This window comes from Panthera onca, chromosome C2 (genome assembly GCF_046562875.1).
Source record: "Panthera onca isolate mPanOnc1 chromosome C2, mPanOnc1 haplotype 2, whole genome shotgun sequence".
Lineage (NCBI taxonomy): Eukaryota > Metazoa > Chordata > Mammalia > Carnivora > Felidae > Panthera > Panthera onca.
This window is the reverse complement of record NC_138347.1, coordinates 2,316,441-2,329,041: the sequence shown is the minus strand read 5'-3', so window position 1 is coordinate 2,329,041 and position 12,601 is coordinate 2,316,441. Positions and strand designations below refer to the sequence as shown.

The following is a 12,601-nucleotide window of genomic DNA, read 5'->3' as shown; positions in this document are numbered from 1 at the left end:
CTAAGTTTCACATGTGCACGTTGAAGTTACGAACATTGATAGTGGGAACTGGTTTAGAGTGCAGTTGGGAGGCCAGCAGCGGAGGCTCTCAGCCCCATGGCTACTGGTCCACTGCAGACCCCAACCAGGAGAGACTTTCCTCCTGCCCCGGCAACGGCCCAGCCAATGGGAATCCACTACACTTCCAACTCCCAGTTTACTCCAATGGACTGTTTACAGCACACACCCCCCCCCCCCCAACTTTATAAATAAGACTTCCCTGGACCGCCCCGTGGTTTGACTGTAGTTTCAGCTTGGTGGTAGGGCTCCTGTCTCCAACAAACCCATTTTTGCCTGTAAAATAACCGGCGGCGTTATGTTTGACAAAGTGTAGCCGAGCAGACCCTGGAGAGGACAGAGGAGTGGGAGGTGGGGGCCCTGCAGGGCCTGGAGATGTGGCCGGCCTCCTACACGCTCAGCAGGGAGGCGGCTCTCAGCTCCCAGCCCTACTGAGTCAGAATCTGCATTGTAGCCCTCCCTTCCCCAAAATGGAGACACAGTGCATGTTAGCATCATCCCCGTGACTCCGTCGCTCTTATCAGCTCATGTTCTGGAGGTGACACTGAGGGGAGAAATGAACGCACCCACCCGCTGGTCCCCCAGGAGCCGTGTAGAAGCCAGAATCCCCATGGGAGAGTTCCCAGCTGCAGGGAAAGGATTGAGAATGGCTCTCTTGGGACCAGAAGAAATTGGGTCCATCTGTAGAAATGGAGGGGTCACGACTGAAGGTTCAGGAATAAAGACAGTGATTGTTTCAAGCTCATCTTTGGTTCTTTTAGAATATCCTGAATTTATTATTGTAGTTTCCCAGGAAGATCTCTATGCAGAGATTTACCCTACGTCTTAAAAAATGGAAAAATTTAAACATCAATGACAGTGGCAGCTTTGGGTTGAAATGCACAATATGTCTGCAGTCCTCCAGTGGCTTCCAAAAGTGACCACTTAAATTATCTTGGGGGCACCTGGGTGGCTCAGTGGATTAAGTCCAACTTCACCTCAGGTCATGATCTCTCTGTTCGTGGGTTCAAGCCCCGCGTCAGGCTCTGTGCTGGCGACTCTAAGCCTGGAGTCTGCTTCAGATTCTGTCTCCGTCTCTCTTGCTCTCTCTGCCCCTCCCCCACTCACACGTTGTCTCTCAAAAATGAATAAACGTTTTATACATATGTATATAATATATATATATATATTACATATAAACTCTTGGACACCTGTTAGTTTGCAAAATAATAGGTTAAGGGAAAGTATAATAAAGAACTTATCCAGGCGGCTCACGTGGACTGAATCCAGGATAACAATTAGGTATTTTTAACGGGAGAATTCCAGCTAGTACCTGAAAGAGTCCTGCTATCCCCACTCAGCAAGGATTTAATGCATGGAGACGCTGTGCATCCGAGGCAGCGCGCGCCTGCAGCAGAAAACAGACATCCCCGTGGCTGCCCTCGCCCCAAACCGACCCGGGGAGCCTTTCCAACCAAGCTCAACTTGCAGGAAATGCGGAAGGCGGAGCCCCGAGGGGGCTCCCATCCGGATCCCGAGTCAAACACCACGAAAAGACGACTTGAAATGTGAACGTGGGTTATTCGCCATCAAGGAGCTGCTCCCAGGAGTGCGGACAATAACGAAGTCTGGAGTCTGACTCTCTATCGGCCGCGAGCCGCGCCCGACCCGGGTGCCACAGCCCTCCCCAGCTGGGTAGGGGGTGCTTCCCGCCCTGGGGTCCGGGACCCCGAGCCCAGGGCAGCAGCAGCTGCCCAGGCGGCGGGACACGCTACTGCGTCGACTCACGCAGACAACAACCAGCGCACTCGCGGGAGAGGGGCCGGGGCGGGCGGGCGGTGCGCAGGCGCGGCCCCGCCCACCGGCGCGCTCACGGGAGTCTGGGCCGGGGCGGACGCATTGTGCGCAGGCGCGAAGCACGCTCGTTGCGCTCAGGCCTCCGCGGTCGCTGGCCCCTGCGACCCACTGTCCCCGCGCAGTCATGGCGGCGGTCAGGGCTCTGGTGGCGCCCAGGCTGGTGGCGGCCTCCGCGTTCGCGCCGCTCCATGCACTCGCCCCGCGCGCGGCCCTACACAGCTCCGCGCCGCGGCCCCGGGCCAGGGTCGCGCTGGTAAGCGGACTTCGGCGGGCGGGCATGGGGCGGGGCTGCCGCCAGAGGTCACGGCCGCTTCCCATCCAGTTCCGCCCGAGGTCGGGCCCTCCTCACCCCACACCCCCGAGGTCGGGCCCTCCTCACGCGTCCCCCCCGAGGCCCGGCCCCCTTAGCCCCTCCCCTCCCCCTCCCAAGGTCGGGCCCTCCTCACCCCCACCCCCTCGCAGCACCCCCACCCCCCGGGCCGTCCCCCAGCCCTCCTTCACCTCTGCCCGCGGCGGTTCTTATGGTCCTCACCGTCACCCCACCGAGGCCCGCCCCCTACCTCTCTCCTTGCAAGTCCCTTCTTCACGCCCCTTCCCCTGGCCGGCTGCCTCCAGGTGGAGTCCCCCTTGACCGCCCCCCCCCCCCCCCCCCCCCCGCGCTGTCCCGCAGGTGCTGTCTGGATGCGGAGTCTACGACGGGACTGAGCTCCACGAGGCCTCAGCGTAAGCCCTGAAGGACCCTCTGCCTTTTCCTGAGCCATTTGGAGAAATGTTTGATTAGAAAGGCAGAGGAAACCAGCCACCAGGCAGCCACCAGGCACGGGGAGGCACAAAGCGGGAGCCAGAGATAAGTTCTCTAAGTGCCACCTGCTGTAGCGTTGTTGCTCAGAGACAACCATGTAATACATCTCGTGTTTAAAACCCATGGTTAACTTTTATTTTTATTTAAAAAAAAAAAAAAATTTAACGTTTATTTATTTTTGAGTCAGAGAGAGACAGAGTATGAATGGGGGAGGGTCAGAGAGAGAGAGACACACACGGAATCTGAAACACGCTCCAGGCTCTGAGCTGTCAGCACAGAGCCTGATGCGGGGCTCGAACTCACAGACTGCGAGATCATGACCTGAGCTAAAGTCGGACACTTAGCCTTAGCCGACTGAGCCACCCAGGCACCCCACCCATGGTTAACTTTGAGGTCAGATTGCATCATCATGACTCTAGGGCGATGAACGCCTGGGTGGCTCAGTCGGTTAAGCGTCCGACTTCAGCTCAGGTTATGTCCTCGCGGTTCGTGGGTTTGAGCCCTACCTCTGGCTCTGTGCTGACAGCTCGGAGCCTGGAGCCTGCTTCCGATTCTGTGTCTCCCTCTCTCTCTCTCTCTCTGCCCCTCCCCTGCTCACGGTTTGTGTGTATCTCAAGAAATAAATAAACATTAAAAAGTTTTTAAAAGAAGGCTGTGAGGCACGAGGCAGCCAGGTCAGCTGTGGACAGTGTTTTTGATGTAACCTGTCAGATGTTAGTAGCGTGTGGCTTTTTATTAAAGGCTTCTGTGAGCAGGACTGGTAGATGTCAGATCTGGAGTCGGTGGGCAGGGAGAGTTAGGTCATGGTTGGGGAACCTCTGCCTCCCAAGTGCAGGGCCCAAGCGTACCCAGAGGAGCCTGAGGCCCCTCCCCATCCTGCACCTGCCTGCGTGTGCGGGTGTGGGCACTGGACATGGAGTGGTCTTTGGAGTGGGCAGAGCTGGCAGAGGGCCAGGAGAGCTGGCAGAGCGGGGCTCGGAGCAGGGGCACGAGAAAGCAAGCGGGCTGCGTGAAACCTCCGGGGTGTGGGCAGGGAGCCCTGTGTGGAGAACCCTGCAGGTTACAAGGACGAGAGCCTGAGTCCCAGGGTGGTTCTACCGGGTCACCCACCTCATGTCTCCTCCTCTGGAAGGGGGACAGTGAGAGCCCCGTGTCTGGGACAGATTTGGACTTGTGCCTGGCACACAGCAGCCCTCAGGGAGACCTGCGTATCTCTCTCCCAGCCCTGTGACTATCATGGGAGAGGCGGGAGAGAGCGAGTGTCGTGACCGGAAGCCCCCCTCAAACCCTTGAGGGCTGCGTTGATTGGCCTGTGGGAGGAAGACCGCCCTGAAGCAGCCTGGGGTCCAGGCTGGGACACCAGTCGAATCACCCGTCCCTGCACCCCGGTTTGTAAAGGGAGCCTGGGGACTAGCTGGGCTCTGCAGGCTAGTTCAGGGACAGCGAATCTGGATTGTGGCCGTTTGGGTCATCGGCAGGCCAACTATAACTTTTTGTAAAGCAAGTAGGATATTAAGGTGCACGAGAGACTTCTGCAGGGCGCTCTGCAAAAACCCTGCTTGTAGAAACACGCTAATAGGTAAAGCTGGGTTGGGCATGTTTCAGTTCTGTGTGATTTTCTTCCATGCAGGGTACTGGTTCACTTGAGTCGTGGCGGGGCTGAGGTCCAGATCTTTGCTCCTGACGTCCCTCAGATGCACGTGATTGACCACACCAAGGGGCAGCCTTCTGAGAGCGAGACCAGGTGTGATCCTGCTCCTCCGTCCTGGAATGTGGGCACGGGCCTGGTACAAACGCCCTGAGAGCCGGCATGCTGGGTGGCTTTGTCCTGGCGGGGACCCTGCCTGTGCTCTGAGTTCTGAACTCAGTCATTCAGAGCCCCCGTCCTCAGGCTGTCCTGTGGTCATGCTGTTGTTATCTTTTAATGCCTACCAGAACACGGAAAGGATAGAAAATTCCGGCTAAGTTCCTCCTGTCTTTGTTTTGACCCACTTCTACTTTTTTTTTTTTTTTTGTACTATTTATACCCTAGGTGGGGCTTGAATTCACGACTCTGAGATCAAGAGTCATCCCCCCACCTTTGTTTTGGTCAAGGCTGTGCCTCCCAGCTGGGTCTCGTACCGTGTTCACCTGTCTGGGCCCCAGATCTCTGATCTGGTTCGAAACGGTGTTTCTGTCACTGAGGCCTGTGCGGTCTTTGTGCTCTCAGAGCCTTCCTTCTCCTCCAGTCTTGCTCCAGTGCAGGGACGGCCACACTTGCCCGCCGGCTTCACACAGGGGGTGCTCTTTCCCTGGGAGCTGGTGTCAGCCGCTCCCCCCCCCCCTTCCTTTTCTGCCTGGGACACTGGTCCTGGTTGCAAGGCCTGGGGGAGCACGGCACGGCGCCTACTGTGGCTGACCCTGGTTTCCTTCGCTTACCTGTGCGGCACCTTGGCCTTCCCCTGCTCTGTCCTGTCTTTCATCCGTCCCCAGTTCTGAGCACTCCAGATGCTCCAAATGGCCGTGTCGCCTTCTCTAGGTCCTGACCTTGAGTGCAAGTGCTGGTGCACTTCCCTGGCCCGAGTACATGTTTTCTTGTCCTGTGGTAGTGTTCCCCCTCACCCCCACCCCCCACCCTCGCCCCGTTTTGTAGTCTGTACGCTAAAGTTTGCTTCAGGCCTCTTTTGTGTTCTTTCCCAGGAACGTTCTGACGGAGTCTGCAAGGATCGCCCGCGGCAAGATCACCGACCTGGCCCGGCTCAGCGCGGCGGATCACGATGCTGCCATCTTCCCTGGAGGCTTCGGAGCCGCCAAAAACCTGTGCGTGTGGGGTCTCTGGGGTGTTCGCTTTTCACCTGTAGCGAAGCCGGGGACGGAGACGGGGTGGGGACGCGAGCAGCCTTTGGGGAGCTCAGGTTCCAAAGGGCTGCGCGGAGCTGGTCTGTGACAGGGAACCGGCGTAGCTTGGGGCTTAGGTCAACAGTTAGCCAGACGTGCTTTTTCCTGTCACTTCTCCCAGAATGCTCCTGGGCTGCTGCTGCTGCGGGGGGTGGGGGGCGGGGGGGTTGGGGCTTTCTCTGATCTAACCCTGTGCCGTGCCGGTCTCCGTGTCCGTGTGAAGCTGCTGTTCCGGTGGGCCGTTCAGATGCTGGTCCCAAGTGGAAAGGTTTTGCTCTCTGGTTGTCACCCTGGTAACTAGATCTGCAGCCGGGAGGGCTCGCTCTGGCCTGACGTCCTGTGGGTTTTAGATCCTCTTTCTGTGCGCGTCCCGGAAGCTCTCTGCGCACTGGCCTCGCCATCCAGCACATCCGTTCCGAGGCGGCTCCGCCACAGCCGTCGTGGGTGGGAAGCCGGAGGGGGGGGAGGGCGGGGGGGGTGCAGGTGCCTTGGGTCCTCGTGCTCACTGCCTCCCTCGCCCTGTTGGCTTGGCTGGCCAGTGCCACCCCCCCCCCGCCGCAGTGCAGCAGCTCCCTGGCTGCCTCTGTGGGTGCCCTGCAGCCAGACGTCAGGTTCCCTGATGTGTACGCTGACCCCTGGCGGCTCCCCTCTGCCTGCAGACATCTGAACAGCTTTCGTCCACATCCCAGCCCTGCGTTCCCAGCCCCTCGTGGCAGTGCCTCCCGCTCCTGTCCACTTTGTCTTCCAAAAACCAGCCTTTCAGGCGACTGCCACCTTCACACACCTCTCGGCAGTAGGTGGCAGAGTTGCTGGCTGGACTTCCTCTTCTGCCAGACCGAGGTTTTTTCGTCGGGAGGACGAGCCTTATCTGTGACCCTTAGCTCCTCCCTGAGGATGAGGGCACATTGGGGGTCTGTCGGGGTTGTGTCCCCGGCACGATTGACCACCCACGCTCGGTTAACTACAAACAGACACAAGGCGCGCTGGGCTGTCGGTGGGTCCGTGTCTGTGTGCCCGTGTCTGTGCGCTCAAGGAAGCAGTGGCCTTGGGTCAGTGCTGTTGTCTGAACCCACTTCCCTGGGGAAAGCTGTGGCTTATGGTCGCTTGCCCGTTTTTCCCAACCTTTCTAGAAGTCAGGCAGGCTCCCGTGTCCTTGGTCTCCGAGGCTGCGGCTGCTGTGGTTGTTGGTTGTGCAGTGTGCACGCGGAAGGCTAGTTCGCTGGGGATGCGAGTTCACAGCGGGAACCGGGTTCCTCTCCTGTGGGGCCTCAGGCTCCTGCCCGGCCGTGTTTCCTCCGCCAGAGGTTCATACGCGTGGTCGTGTTAAACTAATGAGGTGGAGGTGTCTTAAGCTCAGTGATTTGTACTTTGTGTCTTCCGCCAACGGGGTGGCTTGTCGGTGGCCCTCTAACCACCTCACAGCCACACACGCAGATCCCTTTGGGTAGACGACCCAGCTCTGACGGACACCCGTGTTTCCAGTTCCCCTTTTGTCTTGAAAGCTGTTTGGAGGTACAGTTGACACGTGTTTAAAGAGTAAAGTTGAGGGGCGTCTGGGTGGCTCAGTCGGTTGAGCGTCCGACTTCGGCTCAGGCTGTGGTCTCGCAGTTCATGAGTTCGAGCCCCGTGTCGGGCTCTGTGCTGACAAACAGCTCAGAGCCTGGAGCCTGCTTCAGATTCTGTATCTCTCTCTCTCCCCCTCCCCTGCTCATGCTCCGCTTGTCTCTCAAAAATAAACAAATGTTAAAAAAAAATTAAAAAAAAAAAAGTGGGGCGCCTGGGTGGCTCAGTCCGTTGAGCGTCCGACTTCAGCTCAGGTCACGATCTCGCAGTCCGTGAGTTCGAGCCCCGCGTCGGGCTCTGTGCTGACAGCTCAGAGCCTGGAGCCTGCTTTGGATTCTGTGTCTCCCTCTCTCTCTGCCCCTCCCCTGCTCACGCTCTGTCTCTCTCTGTCTCAAAAATAAATAAAAACCTTAAAAAAAAAAAGTAAAGTTGGCTGCGTTTGGACATGCACGCACCCCAAGGATGCAGCAGCCCCTCAGGTGGCACACCTCCCTCGCACCCACCGTTGTCCGGTCCCGGGGCTGTGACGCTGCCGTGGACCTCCCAGGACGGAGGAGCCGCGTGTGCAGAGCAGACAGCCCAGAGACGGGGCTCGTGGCAGGGAGCGTGTCCTTTGGGATTCGGTGGGTGTGACCAGTTGCCTCCCAGAGCAGTGTGGGTGCACACCCGCCAGCTGTAGGAGGGGGGCCACGCCGGACGCCTCCGCGGTCATCGCCGCAGTGACAGAAGCCGTGTGTCATCTCACCTGCGCTTCTCGCCTGGTCAGTGGGGGGCCTGCTGGCTTTAGGTCCACGGCCTGCGCACCTGTCACCTTCGGTTCACTGTGGCATCTGCTGCCCTCCTCCGCTGCCATTTTTGCTTCTTTCTGACATAAAGTTAGAAAAAAACACGTACGTGTAATTGTACAAAACACACGACACACACGTGAACTGCTTGTCGCGGGTGCTGGGGAGGGAGCAGAGCCACACGTAACGTCTGCGGGGTAGGGTTGGAGGCGCCCCAGGCTGGTGGACACCAAACTGTGAGAGGCCTCTTCTCGTGCTAGGAGCACCTTCGCCGTGGACGGAAAAGACTGCAGAGTCCACAAAGACGTGGAGCGCGTCCTGAAGGAGTTCCACGAGGCTGGCAAGCCTATCGGGTACGTAGGGGTGGGGAGTGCAGGGCTGCACCGTCCTGAAAGCCTGTTTTCGCTGAGGGGTTCACAGGGCGTCCTAGGCACCTTCCAGCTCGGAAAATTCTGTAGTTGTGTGCTTAGGTCAGTATCACTTGGTGACTTCACAGGAAAGAGAGCTTCTAGGAGGTTCCCCAGTCAGTCCTTCCCTGACCGCCAGCCTTTTCCAGTGCTCATTCTCCTCTCCTGACCTCTGCCTCCTGTCCTCGCTCTGGGCAGGCTGGAGCCAGTCACACACGAGCACTGCTCCCCAGCACCTTCCTCTGGGCCTGCACGCTCATTGCGTGCTTGGGTCTTTCACACTTGTCTGCACACCCAAACTCACCGGACCTTGCTCTTGTCGAGGTCCGAGTTCCTGGGTCCTGGCAGGGGGTGAGGCCGGCCACACCTGCCACCAGGAGCACGATGGTGCCCCCCCTGTTGCCAGATCTGAGCCCCTGAGACTCGGCTTCCACGGACGCCTGGTCCCTGCTCTGACGAAGGTCGGTGTTTGTCCGTGTCAGTGCGCCGGAGCGTGCAGAGTGCGCGGCTTCGGGTCTGCTGGTTGGAGAGACTCCCTCGGGAGCTCTGCGGTGAGAGATGCAGTGAAGACAGCTCATTGTGGTATAGACGGGAGCACTCCAGATCCCCTCTGACATCTGTGTGAACAGGGCTGTGTTAGAACCCTCCCACCTGGATGGGATATAGCGCCTGGCAAGGACAGTCCCCGCCCAGTCACTCTGCGGGGAGCCCCCTCCTCACGAACAGGGCCGGCCTCGGGTCTGCAGGTCGGGAGCATGTCTGCTCGCACGGTGCCTTCTCAGTCCCGGGCCTGCTCGGAAGAGACAGACAGCAGGTGACGGCCGTGCTCCACGCCTCTCTCCCCCAGAATGCTGTCACTGGAGCGGCACCCACTTCTGTGGGCCGAGCGCTAAGGGGGACCCTAGCGCCCTGCTTGTCATGAGCACAGGTGGAAGCAAGGGGTCCCGGTGGCTCGGCCGCCTGTGTGTATGTCCTCTGACCTCCGTGCAGGAACGGTCCCGGCAGGGGCCTCTGTCCGGAGCACGTGGCTTTGGCTTGCTTCGGTGTCCACAGCCCAAGACCAGCACGGCCGGCCACACAGACAGCCCCACTTGAGGGCCGGTGCCGCCGGGTGTCTGTGCAGGCTCACGACACAAGACACTCTGGAGACACTAGGTCCAGGGACTGTGTCAACTTGGTGGCTGGGGGAAATTTCTGTCCGGGGTTTCTAAGTAGGCGGGTTAGCTGTGGGGTTTGAAGCACTGTGTAAGTTTGTTTTGACGACACTTTTTCGTGGCTTGTTAGGATACCTCCTACGTGGGGCCTTTACAGGCCGCGCAGGAGAACCAGCTGGGTGCTGTGGAAGATGAGCCAGAGGAGAGGCCTGTGTGGGAACACGGCGGCCCAGAGAGGTCTGGGCGGCGGCTGGAAGGGTTGTGGACCCCGGGTGAGGGGAGGGCAGTCCCCGACAGCCACACGCTGGGGCGGCCCGGCCCACAGCCGCTATGGTGGATGGCCCGTGTGCCCCCTGAGGGCGCGCTGACACGGGCAGGGCGCCAGTGTGATGTCTGGTGCCCAGAGGTCTGGTGTGGCTGAACCACCGTGCTCGGGAGCGACTGGTCGGGAGTGCCTCCTGACCGCGGCCCGTAGGGGAGTGAGCGGAAGCTCGTGTCACCTGCGACACCCCTCGCCCCGTTGGCCACGGCCGCCCCAGGCGGCCCGGCTTCCACCTCTCAGCTGCCAGGCCCTCTGGCTAGTGTTGGCACTCATCCTCGAGGTCAGGGAGGTTTGCGTGCCTTGCTGCGCCCCCTGGCCTGGCGTCCACTCGTGTGGTCCCGAGCTGACCCTGTCCTTCACTCTTCAGCTTGTGCTGCATCGCTCCCGTTCTCGCAGCCAAAGTGCTCCGTGGCGTCGAGGTCACCGTGGGCCACGAGCAGGAGGAAGGCGGCAAGTGGCCCTACGCGGGGACCGCAGAGGCCATCAAAGCCCTGGGCGCCAAGCACTGTGTGAAGGGAGTGACCATATCCTTTCTGGCAGCCAGGGTGGCGGTGGCGGTGGCTCCGGGGACCCCTCCTCTGGCTCTTGAACCGGGAGCTGCACTGCCGGGGGCACCTGGGAGCACATGCGTGACACGTGTAGGGTCCGATGCCGGCACGTGTCCCTCCCTGGCCGTGTTTCCAAGTCGGCCTGGTGGATGCGGGCTGGGATCGGCACACCCCAGGCACACAGGGCCACCTGGTCAGGCGAGCGGTCGGCCTCGGGCTCGACGGGGATGGCTTTCTGGGTGGGAGGCTGGGAGCTGCCTGCCAGTGAGGGGAGTGAGCTTGCGCCCCACGGTGGGGTGGAGGCTGCCCGTGGATGGGAGCAGTACCGGGGGGTTTCCTGGCTTTGGTGGAAGTTCCCTGGTGGTGTGGACAGGAGCCAGCCCGGTGGCCTCATTTGTCCCTGATCCTCCTGCGGGTGCCCGAGCATTGTGCACACAGAGCCTCAGGCCAGGGCCGACCACGACCCAGGTCCACACCTGGACCCAGACCCAAGGAACAGAGCAGCACGGTGTCCCGGAAGGTGCCGGAGACAACACCGTGACCCTGGGTGTCTGTCTCGAAGGTGCTTTTCTCTCCTTGGAGGGCTGTTTGGCTTACAGACAGTTTCGGTTAAGTGCCCACCTCCCTCCTGCACAGAGTGGCCGGCCCACCCAGCAGCTGTGTGGGTGGAGCTGGCCCGGGGCCTTTGCAGTAGGTCCAGGAGGGCACCTTATAGGGAGGGGGCAGGGCCAGTCCCATCAGCGCTTGGCGTCTGCCCGACCAGGGCGAGAGCTCGGCTTGTGTCGGGGGAGGGTCCTGGGTCGGACTGGCCTCTTGTGGCGGATGCTCGCAGCGGCTCTCTGTTCCGGTTTCTCAGACGAGGTTGCTGTGGGGCCGGCGCTCCTGGGTGCGCAGCCCAGGTCTGCGGGCGGGCCTGGGTCCCGTGGGGCCTGCCACCGTGAGGGGTCCGAGGAAACCGGCGCTGGGCTCACCGAGGTCGGGACGCGTGTGCTCTGGTTACGGGGTGTGAGTGGCACGGGACGTGGACCCTGGCCGCGGGGACTGCGGCAGGAAGGATCCCCCATTTGGAGCTCCATCGAGAAGGGCGGCGGAGCACACTCTGGGGGTGGGCGGGGGCGGGGGTCAGGGTGGCGCTTCACGCCCGCCACCCGTGTGTCCTTGCCGGGTGACCGTTTTCCGTAACTTCCGTGCACGAAGCTCACGTGGACCAGAAGAACAAGGTGGTCACGACCCCGGCCTTCATGTGCGAGACGGCGCTCCACCACATCCACGACGGGATCGGGGCCATGGTGAAGAAGGTGCTAGAACTCTGTGGGAAGTGACAGCGCCGTGAGCCCCGCCTCCTCCACCAGGTGGAGCTAGTGGCCTGGCTTCCCGTGCTGCCTGCCGTGTGGCAGGAATTCGATTCTCTGCTTGCATCTATGGGTGCTTTCTGTCTGAAGAGGAATCCTTGGCTGGGGTCGGCGGACGGCGTTCCTTCCGCTCGGTGGAGGCAGGCAGGGCCCGCGCTGAGCCTGCGGCTGGTACCTGCTTGGTGCCTGCGGGCGCAGGGGCGGCTGACATCCTCCTGTGACAGAGATTAAAATGGGACCTGCTCTTTCAGGAGAAGAATTGGGGCACGACATCCCACACTCTTAGGTTTGGCCGGCTGTAGGGTCCTTGGTGTCTGGGGGGGAAGAATTTTTAAGTTGGTGGGTCTGGTAATTAGGAAACCACGTCACTGAACTTCTTGGTGATTGAGAACTCTGTAACTTGGAGTAATGCGTTCAAAAATGACACGGGGGCTTCATTTGAGGCCGGGGGAGTTTGCTTTCCCAAATGGACGCTGGGACGGCCGCGTGTTGGGCCTCCTGAAGCTGGCACGCGGGAGCCCAAACCAGGGCTCTAGCTTTCCAGAGAGGGGGGGAGGGTGTGGCAGCCGGTCTGTGTGGTCGGCCTGCTGGGCGGAGACCGTCGGGTTGGTCCCAGGCCACGAGCAACAAACCGGGCAAGAATCCGGTGTCGGATGTACAGAGCAGGGGCAATAAAGCATCTTGTAGCCGCACTAGCCGGTGTCTGTCGTGCGTGTGCTTCTGTTTTGGGGAGAAACGTCGAGGGCGGCATCTGGGTGCAGGGCAGGCTCCACCCCCTGTGGCACATCCCTCCTTCTGTCCGCCTCCCGTGACCCCCGGGAGGGTGTCCCCGCACGCAGCTGCCATTGCGTCCGTCTGTGCCTCATTTGCTTTTGAGAAAGCTGCGGGGGTCGGCATA

General features: G+C 60.4%; 1 protein-coding gene across 1 annotated transcript; it reads left to right on the top strand.

Annotated features, from left to right (window-relative positions):
- Positions 1-1,933: 1,933 nt before the first annotated feature.
- GATD3 (glutamine amidotransferase class 1 domain containing 3) lies at positions 1,934-12,396 on the top strand. Its single transcript, XM_060640569.3, has 7 exons — positions 1,934-2,146; positions 2,564-2,616; positions 4,326-4,439; positions 5,375-5,494; positions 8,181-8,273; positions 10,171-10,327; positions 11,545-12,396. The coding sequence occupies exons 1-7, from the start codon at positions 2,018-2,020 to the stop codon at positions 11,671-11,673; spliced, it is 795 nt and encodes a 264-aa protein (XP_060496552.1). The 5' UTR covers positions 1,934-2,017; the 3' UTR covers positions 11,674-12,396.
- Positions 12,397-12,601: the final 205 nt, after the last annotated feature.